The sequence below is a fragment of the Heterocephalus glaber genome, unplaced genomic scaffold (assembly GCF_053883595.1).
Source record: "Heterocephalus glaber isolate CG9 unplaced genomic scaffold, H.glaber_assembly_v1.0 deba00001472, whole genome shotgun sequence".
Taxonomy (NCBI): Eukaryota; Metazoa; Chordata; class Mammalia; order Rodentia; family Bathyergidae; genus Heterocephalus; species Heterocephalus glaber.
The window spans coordinates 3968660-3984625 of NW_028258315.1; the positions used below are offsets into that span (position 1 = coordinate 3968660).

General features: G+C 49.3%; 1 protein-coding gene across 4 annotated transcripts in view; it reads right to left on the reverse strand.

The window, feature by feature from the left end:
* Nucleotides 1–15966, reverse strand: part of Slc22a23 (solute carrier family 22 member 23) — a 156630-nt gene that overhangs the window by 32098 nt on the left and 108566 nt on the right. For all 4 annotated transcript variants that reach the window (XR_015439281.1, XM_087181745.1, XM_087181744.1 and 1 more), the window contains exon 4: nucleotides 10552–10720. Coding sequence is in view for 3 of the 4 variants with exons in the window: in XM_087181745.1 (XP_087037871.1) it covers nucleotides 10552–10720 (169 nt within the window). In the remaining variant the exon portion in view is untranslated. The remainder of the gene's footprint in view (nucleotides 1–10551; nucleotides 10721–15966) is intronic.

Here is a 15966-nt window from a genome sequence, read left to right on the forward strand (position 1 = left end):
TATACATTTTAAAAATTACAGTATCAAGATCTAGGAGACATTACCACAGATTTTACAGAATTTAAAAGGATATAGAAAGCATATTACAAAAATCTTTTTTGAAATAAATTTGACAACTTCTAAGAAGTACCTTGGAAGACAAATTAAATGAAACTAACTCTGGAGGAAATATAAAATTTGAATAGCACCTTTTAAAGAAAGTATATTCCTAGCTTGAAAACCTACCTATATGACAACAGCAGGCTCATATACATTTTAACTGATAAATCATATCAAACATTTAAAGCAGAAAAGAAAAATAAATGAACATTTCTCCCCTCATTTCAGGAAATCAACATTGTGCTAATCCTAAAACTGGATAAAGATAATAGAAGAAAAAAGTATGAACATAGATAGAAATTTGTTAAACAAAACAAACTATTAGAAGTTAGATCTGGCAGGATGTAGAAAGTGGTTTTGTCATAGGGATGGCAGAGTTGGTTCAGCATTGGAAGATCCACCTCCAAAAGTCATCATTTTAACAGAGGAAAGGAAAAAGCCATATGATCCTGTCACTAGTTGGAGAAAAAAGTATTGGACTAACTTCTACAGCTGTTCATGGTAAAAGCTATCAGGAGCTTAGAAGTAGAACAGAACCTTCTCAACAGATTAAAGACGTGTACTCCATACTTCCAGTGAGAATGCCTTATATGAATGGAGAAAATATAATGCTTTCTCCTTAAGGTGGGGAACAAGGGCAGATATGCTTACTCTTTATCTGTCCATTAAACTTTGAAACCTAGGCCCCACCAAAATAGTCTGGCAATAAAATGACACAACTAGGATAGGATTGGCAAGGTAGAAGCAAAATCTTTATATGTAGATGAAATGATCATCTACAGAGAAAATACTAAGAAATCTCTAGGAGCCCCTAGAACTTGTACTTGAATTTAGCAGGATTGGAAACCACAAGGTATATATAAAAATTCAGGTCTGTGTATACTTGCTATAAATGAAGAATTGGATATGGAAATTTAAATGTTATGTAGGAGTACAAAGGACCTAGAAAAGTTAAAAAAAAACAGTGTTGGAAGACGTTTAGTACCTAATTTTAAGAGTTCTTCTAAAGCTACAGTAATCAAGGCAGGGTTGGTGTAAGGAAAGACATATAGTTCATTTGAATAAAACAGAGAATCTAGAAATAGAACCACACATATATGGCCCACTGAGTTTTGAAAGATTATTTAACATTAGCATTTTATAGAATATAAACTCAATTCAAGAGCCGAGGAAGAGATAGTGTCTTCAGCAAACAGCACTAGAACACCTGGTATCCATATATAAAAAATTAACCTCAACCCTTTATTTCCATACATGAAAATAACTTGAAGGGATCCATGAACCTAAATAAGAAAGCCTAAAAGTATTAAACTTTAAGAAGAAATTATAAGGGAAAATGTTTATGAATTCAGGGTAGGCAAGAACTGCCTAGGATATAAAAAACATGCTGTATAAAAGAAAAAAATTGATAAATGAGATTCCATCAAAATTTAGAACTTTAAATGACATCATTAAAATGAAAAGTAGTCCTTAAACAGACCATATTTACCATGCATGTAACTATGACCAGAATACATAAAGAACTCTTACAGCTCATTAATAGACAACACAATTAAAAAGTAGACATAAGAAAATGATAAATAGCCAGTATAGCACAATGAAAGGTGTGCTACTCTAGAATCAGAAAAATACTAATCAGTGCAATAACAAGACTGAATTATACACTCATTAGGGAGATGAAGTTAAAAGTTTTAAAAGCCTTGTCATGACTTTTTCTTTTTGTTGGATTCTCCCCCTTTGCATTTAATTTGTCATGCCCAATGGATTCATTCTGCTGGGTTTCCTGGGGTTGTGATCCTCATTGTCTTTTCCTAGGGTATTGTCTAAAATTTTTTGGAGTGCCATTTTGGTATTCATGAAGTTCCTGAGGTGCTCTTTATCATGAAAGTATCTTATTTGTCCATCAATTTTGAAGGATAGTTTTGCAGGGTACATCAATCTGGGTTGGAGGCTGTTTTCCTTTAGGGCTTGAAATCCATCACTCCAAGCTCTTCTTGCCTTGAGGGTTTGCATTGAGAAGTCTGCTGTGATTCTGATGGGCTTTCCTTTGTATGTGATTTGTTTCTTTTCTCTCACTGCTTGTAGAATTTTATTGTGTTGGATTTCTGGAATCCTAACTATTATATGCCCATGTGTAGATTTGTTTTGATCAAGGCTAGCTGGAGTCCTATATGCCTCACTTATCTGTATGTCAAGTTCTTTTCCCATGCTTGGGAAGTTTTCTGCCGTCACTTCTGTGAACAGTTTTTTATGTCATCTGCATTCTCTCCTCTTTTTTCATTGACTCCAATCAATCTTATGCTATTCTTCTTTGCATCGTCTAGCAGCTGCTGGATTGATTTCTCATGTTCCCTTACCTTATAATTTTAAAGCAATTTTTCTTTTCCTCCTCACTAATTGCAATCTTATCTTCTATATCTGAAATTCTATCCTCACATTGGTTCATTCTGCTGCTCAGACTTTCAATGGAGTTTTTAATCTCCTGGAAATCTGTTTGCATCTGTTTTATGGATTCCATTTGTTTCCTATGTTGGGATTCCATCATGTTCCTCAGATCCTCTACTTTTTTTATCTGTGTCCTCTCTAGATTTATTAATCATGTCTTGTGCTATGAGCATAATCTTTGCTGTTATCTGAGAAATTATTTCTGATTTCATTTTTCCCAGATTCTCTTTTGTTGCCAGTTCAGAGAGTCCAGGTGGTTGAGTATCAGATTGTTCCATCTTGTTTCCCTTTGGGGTTGCTGAAGGTGATCTAGGAGTCTGTTTTTGAGGCTTGTTTATGTGTCTTCTCATTTCCATGGTGGGGTGAGGGGTGCTTCTGGCACCCGCGAGGCTCACCTTCTCTGCCCTAGGAGCATGGGATGGCAGCGGGGGAGCTTCCTTCTGGGTGCTGGGACCGGCTCAGCTTCTCTGCCATTTTGACCCCTTTTGAAGTGAAACTTTTTAATGGAGGAAGATGTGTCTCTCAAGTTTGTTTGAGCAAGAAAAATACTGTAGTTGATAACTGCTGGATTTTATACACATAATATTAAAAGGACTTTTGAAATCGTTTCAGCATTATGAAGCAAAATTAATTCAGTCACAACAAATTTGCAAAGAGGCTCTACAGGGGTAGGCAGCAGTGCTTGTGATTTTAAGAAATGCTTTGCAATTGTAATAAATGTAATAAAGCCAATGTAATAAATACAAAGAGGACACTGAGCAGTCCCCCTGGATGTGAAGTGTGGTTCTGTGCGAGCAGCACCACGGCCCCTTCCTGAGCTGGGCAGTGGTGGTTTTGGGCTGGCTCTGGTGTCCACCTGTGGGACTCAGGCTGCAGCAGCCAAGGGACTTCAGCTTCACTGCATCTGTGTGTGCCTGGCTCCCTTCACCAGCTAAGGAACACACTCTTAGCTGGCTGTGGGGCGCGCTGTCATCCCACTGTGTGGGATCTGCATGAGCCCAAGAAGTGGACATCAGAGTAAGATTTTGTCTCAAAAAGCTAAAACAACCACATCAGTCAAGGGTACTACTGGCCCCACACGTGTAAATCCAGCATTCTGGGAAGCTGAGGCAGGAGGATTGCAAGTTCTAGCCTAGCCTGGGCAACTAAGCAACTTACTGAGACCCTGTCTCAAAATTAAAAAAAAAAAAAAAATTGGGCTGAGATGGAGCTCAGTAAAATACTGTGTTCATTCTCAAGTACTGCAAACAAAAACAAAACCAAAACCACCAAGCAAACCAGCAGCTCACTCCAGTACAAAACCCAAAAGCAACACTTCCCCCAAAGGAAACCCTCAAGAAATGTCAAAAACAACTATCATTCTGGCTGAAGCATTTCTAATGATATTTAAGAATTCGGACCATTTACACACTGGAAATGTGAGGTTTTTTTACACTGGACATCTCTCTAACCTGAGGCCACTTAAATGTTTTGTAATGTCATTTCTCTAGAAACTTCAGAAGATCAAAGTCCCTTTCAGCAGCTCCTGTTGTCCTGTGGTTCTGGCCTGAGCAGCCCTGGCGCTGGTTTGTTCCCAGCCGGTGGCCCCTGTTGACAGTGTGCGTCTCCTGCTCCTGCCTTCTGTCGTCTGCCCTCTGGGGAACTGACACTATTCCTGGGCCTCCAGCGCTCCACGGTGCAGCCCATCTCTCTCCCACCCCCCCATTATTTCCCACTTTCCAGAGGCTTCTGACGATCGCGCTGATTGGCAATGGCTCTTTCCTCAAGTCAGAATGAAGTCGTGGAGTCGTAGCCCAGCAGGCACAGGGAGTAACAGGGAGCAAAGCATCATCCTATCCCTCCCCAGGGAATTAGGAACTAGGCGGAGCTGGCTCCTCCTCCTCCCCCAGAGCCCGGGGCGGGGCAGGGCCGGGCAGGCTGGGAGAAGCTCGGTCCCAGGCAGGTGCTGACAGGGAGTGAGTGAAAGCCGCACCCAGGGCTCCCTGCAGGGGGGGAGGACAGACAGAGAGCAGAAGCCCTGGAGGGAAGGATGTCCTGAGCTTTTGTCACTTTCTGTCATCGCTTCAGGAACACCCTGATGTCTGCTATCTCCACAAGGAAGGTGCCCTCAACCACCCTTCGAAAGTGAACCTTGAATCCTCTTACTGATGAAGTTTCTACGCAGCTGACTTCCAGGATCTCTCTTCTTCTCCTTCTTTCAGTCTTTATCCAAAGCGCACCAGACCAGGAGGCAGTGGGCCTGGCCCACGGGGGCTGCTCAGACTTCGGGCGCGTGGGCACCCAGTGCTTGTGAACCCGCCCACCCTGACTGCAGCCTCCCTTGGGAGCTCGTTGGAAACAAATCCTCAGACTCGGCCCAGGGACTCACTTTGTGAACTGCTGACCTTTGCAAACCAGCTATTAATGACTTCCTCCATTTCCAAGTGTTTCGGCAAAGCTTTTTGATTCCTTGGTTTCCCCATGTGAAAATGAGAGTAATCCTGCCAGTCTCGAGTGCTACCTGCCCGACTTAGAAGAACCACGGTGAAAACACCGTCCCACAGAGAGACTCTCAGCTCTGCAGGGTCAAGGCGACATCACAGTGCGTGTCTCCCTCAGAGGGCGCATGAGATCGAGCTGGGAGTGTGGCTTCCCTCCGGACTTAGTTGCTCCTGTGAGCCACCCCTGCACAGAGGAGCTGTGCACGCGGCCGACCCTAGGGAGGGGCTGCAGGAGCTAGATGCCACGTGCCCGACAGCGCCAGGAGTCCTCCTGCCTGTGGACAGCACCACTTGGGCAGCCTTCTCCGGCTCCCCCAGCACCGCGTCCCACTGGGAAGACTGACGTCACTGTCCCATCTTCACCTGCCTGGTCTTCCATCCGGGGTCTTCTCCATAACTCAGACCTGGACCTCGGACATGGGCCAGGCTGCCACACACAGGGGCTCCTCGCCGAGGGAGGCGCTCCATCCACACAGCACACCCTGGGCACAGGCTGCAACCACCCGAAGGACAGCTTGTCCCAGTCTGCACAGTTGGCATGCAACAGTCCTTCCAATCAGCCCCCTCTTCCATTCTCGAATCACCTGCCACTTCCCACAAAGGGCCTCCTTTGGGCTTCGGAGCACCTGACACCCACACGGAGCGAGCACAGCCTCTGTCCTCTCAGGTTCCATCAGGCTTCCGAAGCTCTTCCTCACCTAAAGCCCACAGGGCACCGCAGCTGCTCCCGCTGGGCCCTGAAGGCCAGGTGCAGGTGGCTTCCAGGGTCTCCGAGCTCTTCTCAGTGGCCCTCCATGCCTTCGTCATCAAAACTCTCCCTTTCCAGGGCTGTCCCTTACCTGTCGCCCTCCAGACTCCAGCAGCAGGCCAGGCCCCCCGGGACCCCTGCCTCCCTGAGCCTCCAGGTCTCATAGAGACGGAGCCAGCCTCGTGACTACTCCTCTTTCACTCTCATGTGCCACAGGGGGTGCACAGGGTGACTCACCAGGGCCACTTCCAGAGCACCAATCAGACCTCTGCAGTCCACCCTGCCCGGCCCTCCTGCGGGCACCAGGGCATCTCACAAAGACCAGCGTGAGTCATAGCGGTTGCTTCTGCACCAGCCCTTGCCAGGGCTCCCTCCATTCTCCACACAGCAGACAGGCTCTCTCAGAGCACAAGCAGACTGCGCACCTCCGTGCTTGGACCTGCCGGTCCATCTCTGCAGCTCTGTGGACTGAGCCCATCTGCCACAGCCCTACCTGCACTCTGACTCTCCTTCCCTCCTGCCCACCAGGCTCCGGCTGTTCTGACCTTCCTCCTCCTCCTCCAGAGGAAGCCACGTGGATGCCAGCTTGCCTGGAATACGTTGTGTGCCTTCCTCTCCCTGACCCTTTAGGTCTCAGCGCGAAGGTCAGCTCCCCAGCGTGGTCTCTTCTGCCCTCTGTGTTAGCGAATTTTCTCCCTGGTGCTGATGATCTGAAAGGGCATTAATTGCTGGTTTATGGGTTTGGAGCCCCTGGGGTCCCAGCTACCCCATGGAGTCTTCAGGGGACTCGGAACGTGCTTGTACACACGTGCAGCACTTGGTGTCTGGAAGACATCCCTGTGTGGTGGGGGGTGGTAACTCCATGGTAAACAACAGCCAGACTCACGGCTCTGTCAGATTGCTTTATTTTCTGTGGTTCCTGAGATGCAGACTCTGTGAACTATAGTTTCTGGCCCTCTTAACACTTTCCCCAGGGATCTGTGAATTTTGCTAGTGAGCTCATCTTTGGTGAGAATCTGCTGCGTGAATTCTGGTGTTGACCTTGCAAGGTCCACATCTCGGCCTTAGTGGCAGCTGGAACTTAGAACGCTTCATGCATAACGGAGATGTCAGGGCTCCTGTTTCTTCAGGGTGAATCTTTTTCTGCCTATGGTGCAGGGAGTCAGCCTCCTTTAGGCTGAGTCCTGGTGGTGAGCAGACTTTCTGTCCCTTTGACCCCGAGGGTATGAACCACTGGCTGTATTCAGGGAGCTCAGTTCAAATTGCATAAGAAGCTTGTGTTAGTTCTTTTTCTGTCACTAAAACAAAATGCCCAAGGCTGGGTAATGTTGAAGAAGAGGCTTATTTATTTCACACTTTTGGAGGCTGAAAGTCTAAGATTGGGTGGCCCCATCGATTCGGCTGCTGAGAAGCGTGACAAGGGAGAAGATCCCATGGCACAGTGAGAACCCAGACAGAGTCTGGGGTCAGTCTTGCTCTAACTCTGCGCTTCCTTGGGAACTGGCTCGCTCTGTGACGCAAGCATCAGTCTTTTCCAGGGCACCCCCCAGAGCCCAACCACTCCCCACTAGATCCTGTGTCGCAAAGGTTCTGCCACCTTTCAGCACCACCACCCAGGTACCAAGCTTCTAGCGCATGAGACATCCAAACTGTAGAGGGCCCGAGAGCTCAGTTCCACCCCCAGGAAAGGGTTCAGACCCCCGCTCCTCAGGTTCCCTCTGGTTCAGATACCACGAGCCCCTCCCTGAGCGCTCGGCTGGAATCCTCTCCTTGTTCCAGCCCCTTGGAACTTCTCTTTCTTGCCATGGAGCTCAGTGCTGTATTTTCTAAGTGTTGTATTTTATCTGCTCTGTGTGTGTGTGTGTGTGTGTGTGTGTCTGTGTTTAGAGGGGTCCACGTCTGCTCAGTCCCATCCTGACCATGAGGTCCTGCTGCCAGTCTCCATACCATTGTCTCTACAGCCCCAAACACAACAGCCTGAACCTTGGAGGTCCCCGGCCTGGGCAGCTGCCTTTATGGTTCCTGCTGACACATGTGCTCCATGCCTGCCCTTGAGAACTGCTCCCAGGCCCGGCGTGCCGCTGGGCACCCTGGTGCACGCCATAAATACTTGCTCATTAAAGGAAAGCAAACGGCTTTCAATATTTGGCCACCGGCAGCTGGTCCCTGTCCCCAGGAGTCTCTGCATCCTGTCAAACCGCACAGCAGCAGCTGGGGAGTGCGGTGATTGGGAGATGACGCCCGAGCCCAAGTGCTTGTGGAAGCTTCCCAGCTGGTGGACAAAGGTGGAAGACACCGCCCCACACAGAGCCCTCCTGGTGCTGGGGACTGAAGCCAGCATCAGGCACAGCGGGAGCACTCACTGCAGCTCAACCCAGGCCTCCCTGCCAGTTCTTAGAACTTGCTCCCTGACAGTTCTACATATAAGAAGAGATGATAGAATACTAGCAGTATTTGTTAGTATTTAACTTTAGGAGAACTTATTATACGTCTGACATGTGCTGAGCACCTTAAATAATAACATGCATATACAATATAAAAATTATCTTCATCACCACCACTAACACACAGGCATAAGTGCTTTTCGTATATTAGTTCACTGACTTCTCCTAACCTGACTTTTGGCCACTGTGATTCAGAGCTGCTGAATCTGAGGACCAGAGAGGTTACGGAACTGGCCCAAGGCCACACAGCTATGAAGCGGCCGAGTCGGCCGAGTTCCAGGCTCTGACATCCCAGCCAGCCTGCTCCTTAGTTCAGTCTTCTGGACAACCCGGTACAGTAGAAACTCTTAGGGTCCACTGCTAACGGGGGTGAGAAATGGGGACCTAGGGAGGCATGAGGAGAGTGCCTGAGATGGGCCCACCCCAGACCACCGCACAGCGGGCTGATCTCAGGGTGCAGCGGCCCGGACGCCATCCCCTCAGGCACAGGTGCCCTCTCCAGCAAAGGTCCCCTCCCTGGCTCTTCACAAGTGACCACACTTTAATTTTAAATTTGTGCATTTCAAAGAAAGTTTATGAAGTTGAAATGTGTTTAAATAAATGAACGTCTTGACTTGATGTCATTAAACTTCAATATATTTCTAAAATTTAAATAAGAAATAAAGGTAAACAAAAGCCCCTGCCCCTTCCTGTGTCTGGAGCCCTGTAGACCCGGAGCTGCCCCGGAGGCCCCTTCTCTGCTCCCCACCCGCTCAGGTGTCCTCCTATCTGGGTCAGGGGAGCAGGGCTGGGCAGCTGCGTTCCCATCCCAGCCCTCTGGCTGTAGACAGCACCGGGTGGCTGGGGTAGTGGGCAGGGCAGGGACGAGGGGCAGAAGCACAGAAGGCAGGGATAGCGCCATGTGCAGCCCTGGACTCTGGGTCCAGGCCCTGGCCCGGCCAGCGCCCTCTGCCTGGGCTGATGAGACACGAGGACGGGCCACTTGCTCCCTGCAGCAGGAGCAGAGCTCTGTGAGCACGTGCTCCACACATCAGTGGCCCTGAGTGCCAGCGCCGGCAAGGCTGGTGACAGACACCGTGAGGGAGGGGATAGGATGGGCTTCCTTAGAAGACGAAAGGAAGCGAGCAAGGCCTCCCTCCACCCTGCTCAGGAAACAGCCTCATTCTCCACCTCTTAAGGCCGGCTAGAGGCAGGAGGATGCCTGGCCCCCGCTGGCCCGGCCTAGGCTCAGACCCGGGTTCGAGCAAGGAGGAGCACGGTTTTGGCAGCTGTGGCTGAAAGCTGCGTCCTGGCAGGTGGCCCTTGCGTCCTGGTTACTGCTGGGTCCCTGCTGGCCGGGTGTTCTCACAACGCCCAGCAAGAAGCGCTGCTGAGGAAAAGCAGCACCATGCCCTCGGGCTGCACTGTGAAGGTGGGGCGGGCGCCTTCGCTCCCAGGTACCCTGAAAGGAAGCTGGGTAACAGGATGCTCTGCACAGGTAATACTTACAGCCAGGACACAATGCACTGTGTGTGTCAGATGCTCAGTCTCTGTCAGTGGCTAAGCAACAGCAATACAGTGTGGTGCATACTACCAGCACCACAGTATATATACGGCCCCGTGGAAGGGAGAGGGCATCACCGGGAGGGGGTAGAGGGAAGAAAAGAAAGGAAAACGAGGAAGACACTCCTCCTTCCTCCCAATATCTCTCCACAGAGCAGTGGTTTTCAATCTTGACTGAACAGTAGTCCCCTGGCTGAATTTTAAAGAATCCAGCTATCCAGGTCCCACCTGGACCTGTGTGTTTAGCTGTCCCTGCTCCTCCCAAAGTCAGCAAGTCAAAAGCTTGTGAGGGCTCTGAAAGTCATACTGCTCTCATCTTCAGCAGGAGTGGACAAACCCTTGAGGGTTACACTATGCTGCCTTTCAATAAACCTTTATTAACAAGAAGCGAAGGCAGGTCGGATTGGGTCCATGGGCTGATGTGTGTCTGCTCCTCAGCCAGAGGAGACAGGGTTCTAAATCATATCTTCAACATCTCCACATCCTTCAACATTTCCTAGTCTCCAACCCCCTCTGCCTGACAAACCATTCAAAGATTTCCTGTTAAAATATCCCCTTGGTGTGGGCAGAGCAAGTAGGTGAGAAGCCAGGTGGAACCGGCAGATTACTGCAGCTGGTGAAGGGCACATGGGGCTCCTTCTGCTCTCTGTCTACTTTGGTGTATGTTTCAACAGCACACATGGTTAAAGTTGGGGGGGGGGATAGAGAGAGAGAGATGCTCTCTGGGCAACAACACAATCAAAAGCAAGCGAGGGGACAGCTGGATGACCAGCAGCACGCAGTGGATACTCACGACCAGTAGAGCAGCATGAGGAGGAAGGGGCAGATGATGAGGGCCTGCAGCACCTGCCAGTCCCGGCACAGGGCGGCCAGCCCGGGCATGAGGAACTGGCCCGCCATGGCCACAAAGCTCGCCACCATCGTGATCATGAACCGTTTCCCGGGCGGACACAGCTCTATTCCTGGAAGACAGAAGCATGGGAGACATGAGCGCCCTGCCCGATGGCCCTGTGGTTCCAGTGACGTTTCCACCAGGGAACTGAGGGCCAATGGGGAAGGGAGCAAGATCCTTGGTCAAGGTCACAGAGCAAGCTGGCGGCCAGATCATAGCTCAGAGGTTCTAAGCTTGGAAAGGAGGAGGCACTGAGGCCGGGGGGACAGTCTTTGCAAGGCCACTTCCCCTTCCTCTGCTCTTTGCCACTGGGCTCACTGTCCAGGAGTTCCTGGCATGTTCACGCTGTCCCCACTCCTCCCTGACCAGGATGCAGGACTGGGGACCCTCTTGTCTCTGGATGGGGATCCAGGGCCTCCCGTGGCCTCGGTCCGCACCTGCACTGCCCTTCCTCCTCCTAGGCTTGGCCTCGGGCTCCTTGTGAGTTCCGGGCAGCCTGCTCCACTGGGAGACCAAGTCAGACCCAATGAGCTGAATCCGAGTTATCTACGTAAACATCATTAGAAACAAACAGTAAACAGGCTCAGATCACGCAGCGATGACCTAACTAGGAAGTGTCTTCACCACACCGGAATCTGCTGCCCACTGGCCTGGGCATCCGTCCCAGGCAGGGGCCGTGTCTGAGTCATCTTGGCTGCCCCAAAAGGAAAAACAGGGTCTGTCTTCAGCAAACATCTCCCGAACACAGAGAGGCCTGATTCCTCTTCTGGGCAGGAATCCATTCTCTTAATTTAACCTTGAGTAAAAAGACAGTCCCCACACTGTAATTTGTAGAATCCATTCTCTTAATTTAACCTTGAGTAAAAAGACAGTCCCCACACTGTAATTTGTAGCACCCAAGTGACAACCAACATAGACCTACTGCGCAAATCCCTACAATAATGGTCCTGAATTCTTGAAAAACCAGCTGGGTTTTAGTATTGTTTCCCTATAGAGTATGCAGGTTTATTTGTTATTCTTCTTCTACAATATGCAGCATTCCTGAAAGTTTTCTTTTGTGCTTTGTAAAAAGTGTAGTTAAAAGAACTAAAAAAGAAACAGAAGAAAGCTCCTTAGGCAAAACACTTGTCATGTCTTTGTGTCCAGCGAATGCTTCAAGGGTAGGCTTTGTGGATGGTTACAGTTGCTCATCTGCTAAAGTCCAGAGACTGTGGCAGAGGTAGGAGGGCAAAGGTAACAGGAAGAGGGCAAAGGAGAGGTGGAGCAGATAAATTAGACCTGACTGCAAGGATGTTATCAGTCCTGACCAGGACAGGGCACTGGGGCCACCGATACCTCACCAGCTCATCTTCAGGAAAACATAACGACATCATCAGAACTCTGTTTGGCCATGAACAGTCACCATCATAGCTATTGGTGAGCAGGAGATAAAGCTGGTCTCACTGAATGTAGCTTATAAAGAGCCTTTCTTGCCACATCATCAGGAAAATGGGCTTAAACAGCCCCCTCCCGGCTATTTGCTGGGATGCTGTTCCTTTCAACACCACTGGCCAAGCTCACTTAAGAGATTACCCCCTGGCAGTGCCCAGGCACGGCATTTCTGTCCCCCCAAATAACAAGAAAAAGTCTTTTCAGAAAAGACTAACAGCTGTAGTTCTAGTTTTCATTTGGTAAGCAAAAGCACTAGATCTGCTGCCATGGAAACAAGAAATCTGCATCAGCCACAGTCGATTCAGTGCTTGGAGGCATGGAGCAGACAGGTGTCAGAGGAGAAAATGTAGCACCTATGTCACTTTTAGACGAAGTCAGAGACCTCATGGCAAGAAGCATGGTGGCTTCACGTCACTGAGTTTGCTAGTACGGCAGGTGTCACATGTTACTTGTGGGTTCTTTTCATTACTTCTTCTAATTTAGTGATACAGTATGTAGGAGAGTATTTAAAACTACAGCAGTCCTCCCTTATTTGTGGTTTTGTTTCCCACCATTTCAGTTACCTGCAGTCAGTCATGATATACATAGAGTAAATGAAAAATTCCAGAGTAAACACTCTGTAAGCTTTACACCACGTGGCAGTCAGGCAGTGTGATGAAACCTCATGTCCTCCTCCTCACCGAGGAGTGAATTTGTCCAGTGTATCCATGCTGTATATGCTACCCACTCGTTAGTCACTTAGTAGCCATCTTGGTTAATCAGGGTGACTTCTGTGGTGCCCCAGCACTTGTGTTCAAGTAACCATTGTTTTACTTCATGATGTCACAACTCAAGAGTAGTGATGCTGGTGATTCAGGAAGGTGATTCAGGAAGGTGATTAAAGGAAGTGGTAAAGTACCTCCTTTAAGTGAAAGGGGAAAATTCTCAATAATGAAAGAAAAAAACCTAGATGCTGAGGTTACTAAGATCAATGGGAAGAATAAAACACACGTGAGGCTTCAGGCATCCTCTGGGGATCCTGGAATGTATCATCCATGGATAAAGGAGGGCTAGTATACAGTTCTTTTTTTTTTTTTTGGTACCAGGGATCAAACTCGGGTCCTTGCGCTTGTGCAGCAGGCGGTGAAACCGCTGAGCTAAATTCCCGGCCCCCTAGTATACAGTTCTTTTATCACAGGCCCACCTTGGGATGCTCAGCCCCACAAACTAATCTACACCTGTGTAATATCATGCAAAGAATCAGGAAGCAAAGCTCGAGGTTGGCAGATGATCAGGAAAAACGGCCCCTTGATGGGCTGGCGAGTGATAGTACAGTCTGACTTCGGGCTCTCCTGACTGCAGACGAGTTCGTGGGGCTGCTGCTATGGTTTTGACATGCCGTGCACCCCAAGCCTCATGTGTTGGGAGTAGGTTCTCAGTGCAGCAGTGTTCAGAGCTGATGCTCTTTGGAAAGGTGAGTGGGTCATGAGGGCTCTAACTCCATCAGCAGGTTAAACCTTGGTGAGATCTCGACTGGGGAACAACAGAAACTTAGGAGCTGGGTCCTAGTGAAGGGGTGGGCCGTGAGGGGTGTCCTTGTGGACAATATCTTGTCCCCAGCCCTTCCTCTCCAGCGCTTTCCCTTCCTGGCAACTGTGAAGTGAGCAGTTCCATTACATTCTGGCACAATGTTCTGCCACATCTCAGGCCCACAGCCATGGAACCAGCGACCATGGACTGAAATCTCTGAAACCGAGAGTCAAAATAAATCTTTTCCTCCTTTCAGTTGATTTTCTCAGGTATGTTATCACAGTGGCAGAAAGTGGGCTAGCATGACTGTCAGCAATGACAATTACTAAGTTGTTCAAGGGTTTCCCTCCTCCAGGACCTCTCCACCTCTCCACAAGTGGTCCGAGCGGCCCCCTAACTTCTTGCCACCTGAAGTGGGGTCCACAGCCTGTACTGTCAGCATCACACGGGTGCTTGTCGGGAAGGCAGAGGCCCAGGGCCCGCTCAGCCCTGCAGAACCAGCACTTGCAGGGGAAGCCACTCCCTGGGCTCTGGGACAAGGAAAAATGCAGTAATTTAAGAAGCGACACAGGTGTGACCATTTTCAGATAACTTGCCTCTTTTTTTTTTTTGGCCTTGAGTCACCAGAAATTCTTTCCACATTGACTGAAATCAACTATGTTCTGCAGGTGGCTATAAATTTTTTTTTTTTTTAAAGAAAGCAATTATCATGGAGCTGTGGGGATGTTAGACTTGCCATTAATGACACCTTCCCGTTGGAAGGTGAGAAGCCAGACTTTCTGAAGTGGGAGAGAAAGCACCCACCAGCATGTGAAAGCCTTCAGGCCTGGTGTCCCTCAGGAGGGGAGAGCCCGGCAGGGAGAGGTCCGTGCCACCCCCAGCCCCATGCCCCACGCCTGCTCCCAGCGCGGCATGAAGGAGCCTTGTCCCAGTGGCTCACCCACCCTAGAGGTGGTTCTAGTGGCCTGGTGGGTGCCGTGGGCCTTGGTCTTGAAAGACGGGGATGGTGTCCCCAGTCCCCATGCCCTCTGGGGTGCAGTTATTTCACAGAGTCGGCTGCCACGGGTGGGCATCCACAGTGCCGCGGAGGACCTGGCTCTGCCCTGTGCCCTGGTATTTCTTAGTCAACTTCTCTGTCAACGAACCAACCCAAGTTGTCTTAGTGGATTTTCACTGATGCTCAGCAAGACTCCTCCCCTATTGATTATGTGAAACGATAAACTGTCATGATAAACTCATCTATGATGCATGAAAGTCAAATTCAGGTGTCTAGCATGCAGTGTTGGAACTGGATTCTGGAGCCAGAGGTCTGGGGTTCAAATCCTGTCCCTGGTACTTGGGACCTTGGTTCTATCACCTCGGAGCTCTGTGCTTCAGTTTTCTTAACTGCAAAAGGGTGTGTGAGCACTAAATAGCACCGAGCTGGGCACAGGAAGTCTATGTGACAGCAGTGGAAAGACCTCATAAGCGTAGCGGGCTTCCTTGAGGACGAGGTCTAAGGTTTGTTATAAAGGAGAAGAAAAATAATCTACAAGGACAGTCCACATGCTTTCTTCTGCATGTATCTTATTTCGTGGTGATTCTCTTACATCTAGAAGCAATCCACTACTGAAAAACAGTCCAGGGGTGGGGGTACGGCTCAGTGCAGCAGCTCTGCCTAGCATGTGTGAGGCCCCAGGTTTGAGTCCCAGCACCACAAAAAACCGAACCAAGAAATCAGAACTGAGTGAATCCAAGAAGACCACATGGAGAATCCCCACTGTAAACCAACTTTCCCCCGACACCTTGATGGAGAAGCCTGACCTGCGGTGCTTAGATGCCAGACAGGCTTTGGTGACAAGCAGAGAAATTGCTGAAGGTTCGGAGAACGACGTGGCGACTGAGACAGAGCTGTGGCATTTGGTCAGTAAATCCTGAGGGCTGCGACCATGACAGTCTGAGCATGGGGGCGGGGGGCGCCGGAGTAAATGTGGGACATGTGGCCGCGTCAGGAAGCTGCCACTCTCGGAAGATCTGTTTTTTGGAAATTTTCAGATTCCTGCAAATTTCCCGGGGAAAAGAAAGCTGTACTGCTCAGTGCATCCCTTGGGGTGACAGAGGAGGAGGTCAGAGGGAGGGGCATCCAGGACTGCTTGTCACCAGGGGCTCCTCGGAGGGAGGGCCTGAGCGTCATTTCCACGTGACTGGGGGACCAGGCTACTGTCCTGAGCATTCAGCCGAATACTGACCAAAGGGTGGGGGTGCTGCTCTGTGGTGGGTGCTTCACAGTACTCGGGATTGAACCCAAGGCCTTCACAGTGAGTCACACCCCTACTCCTTCACTTTTTCTTTTTAAATTTTGAGACAGGATCTTGCTAAGTTGCTGAAGCTGCCTGA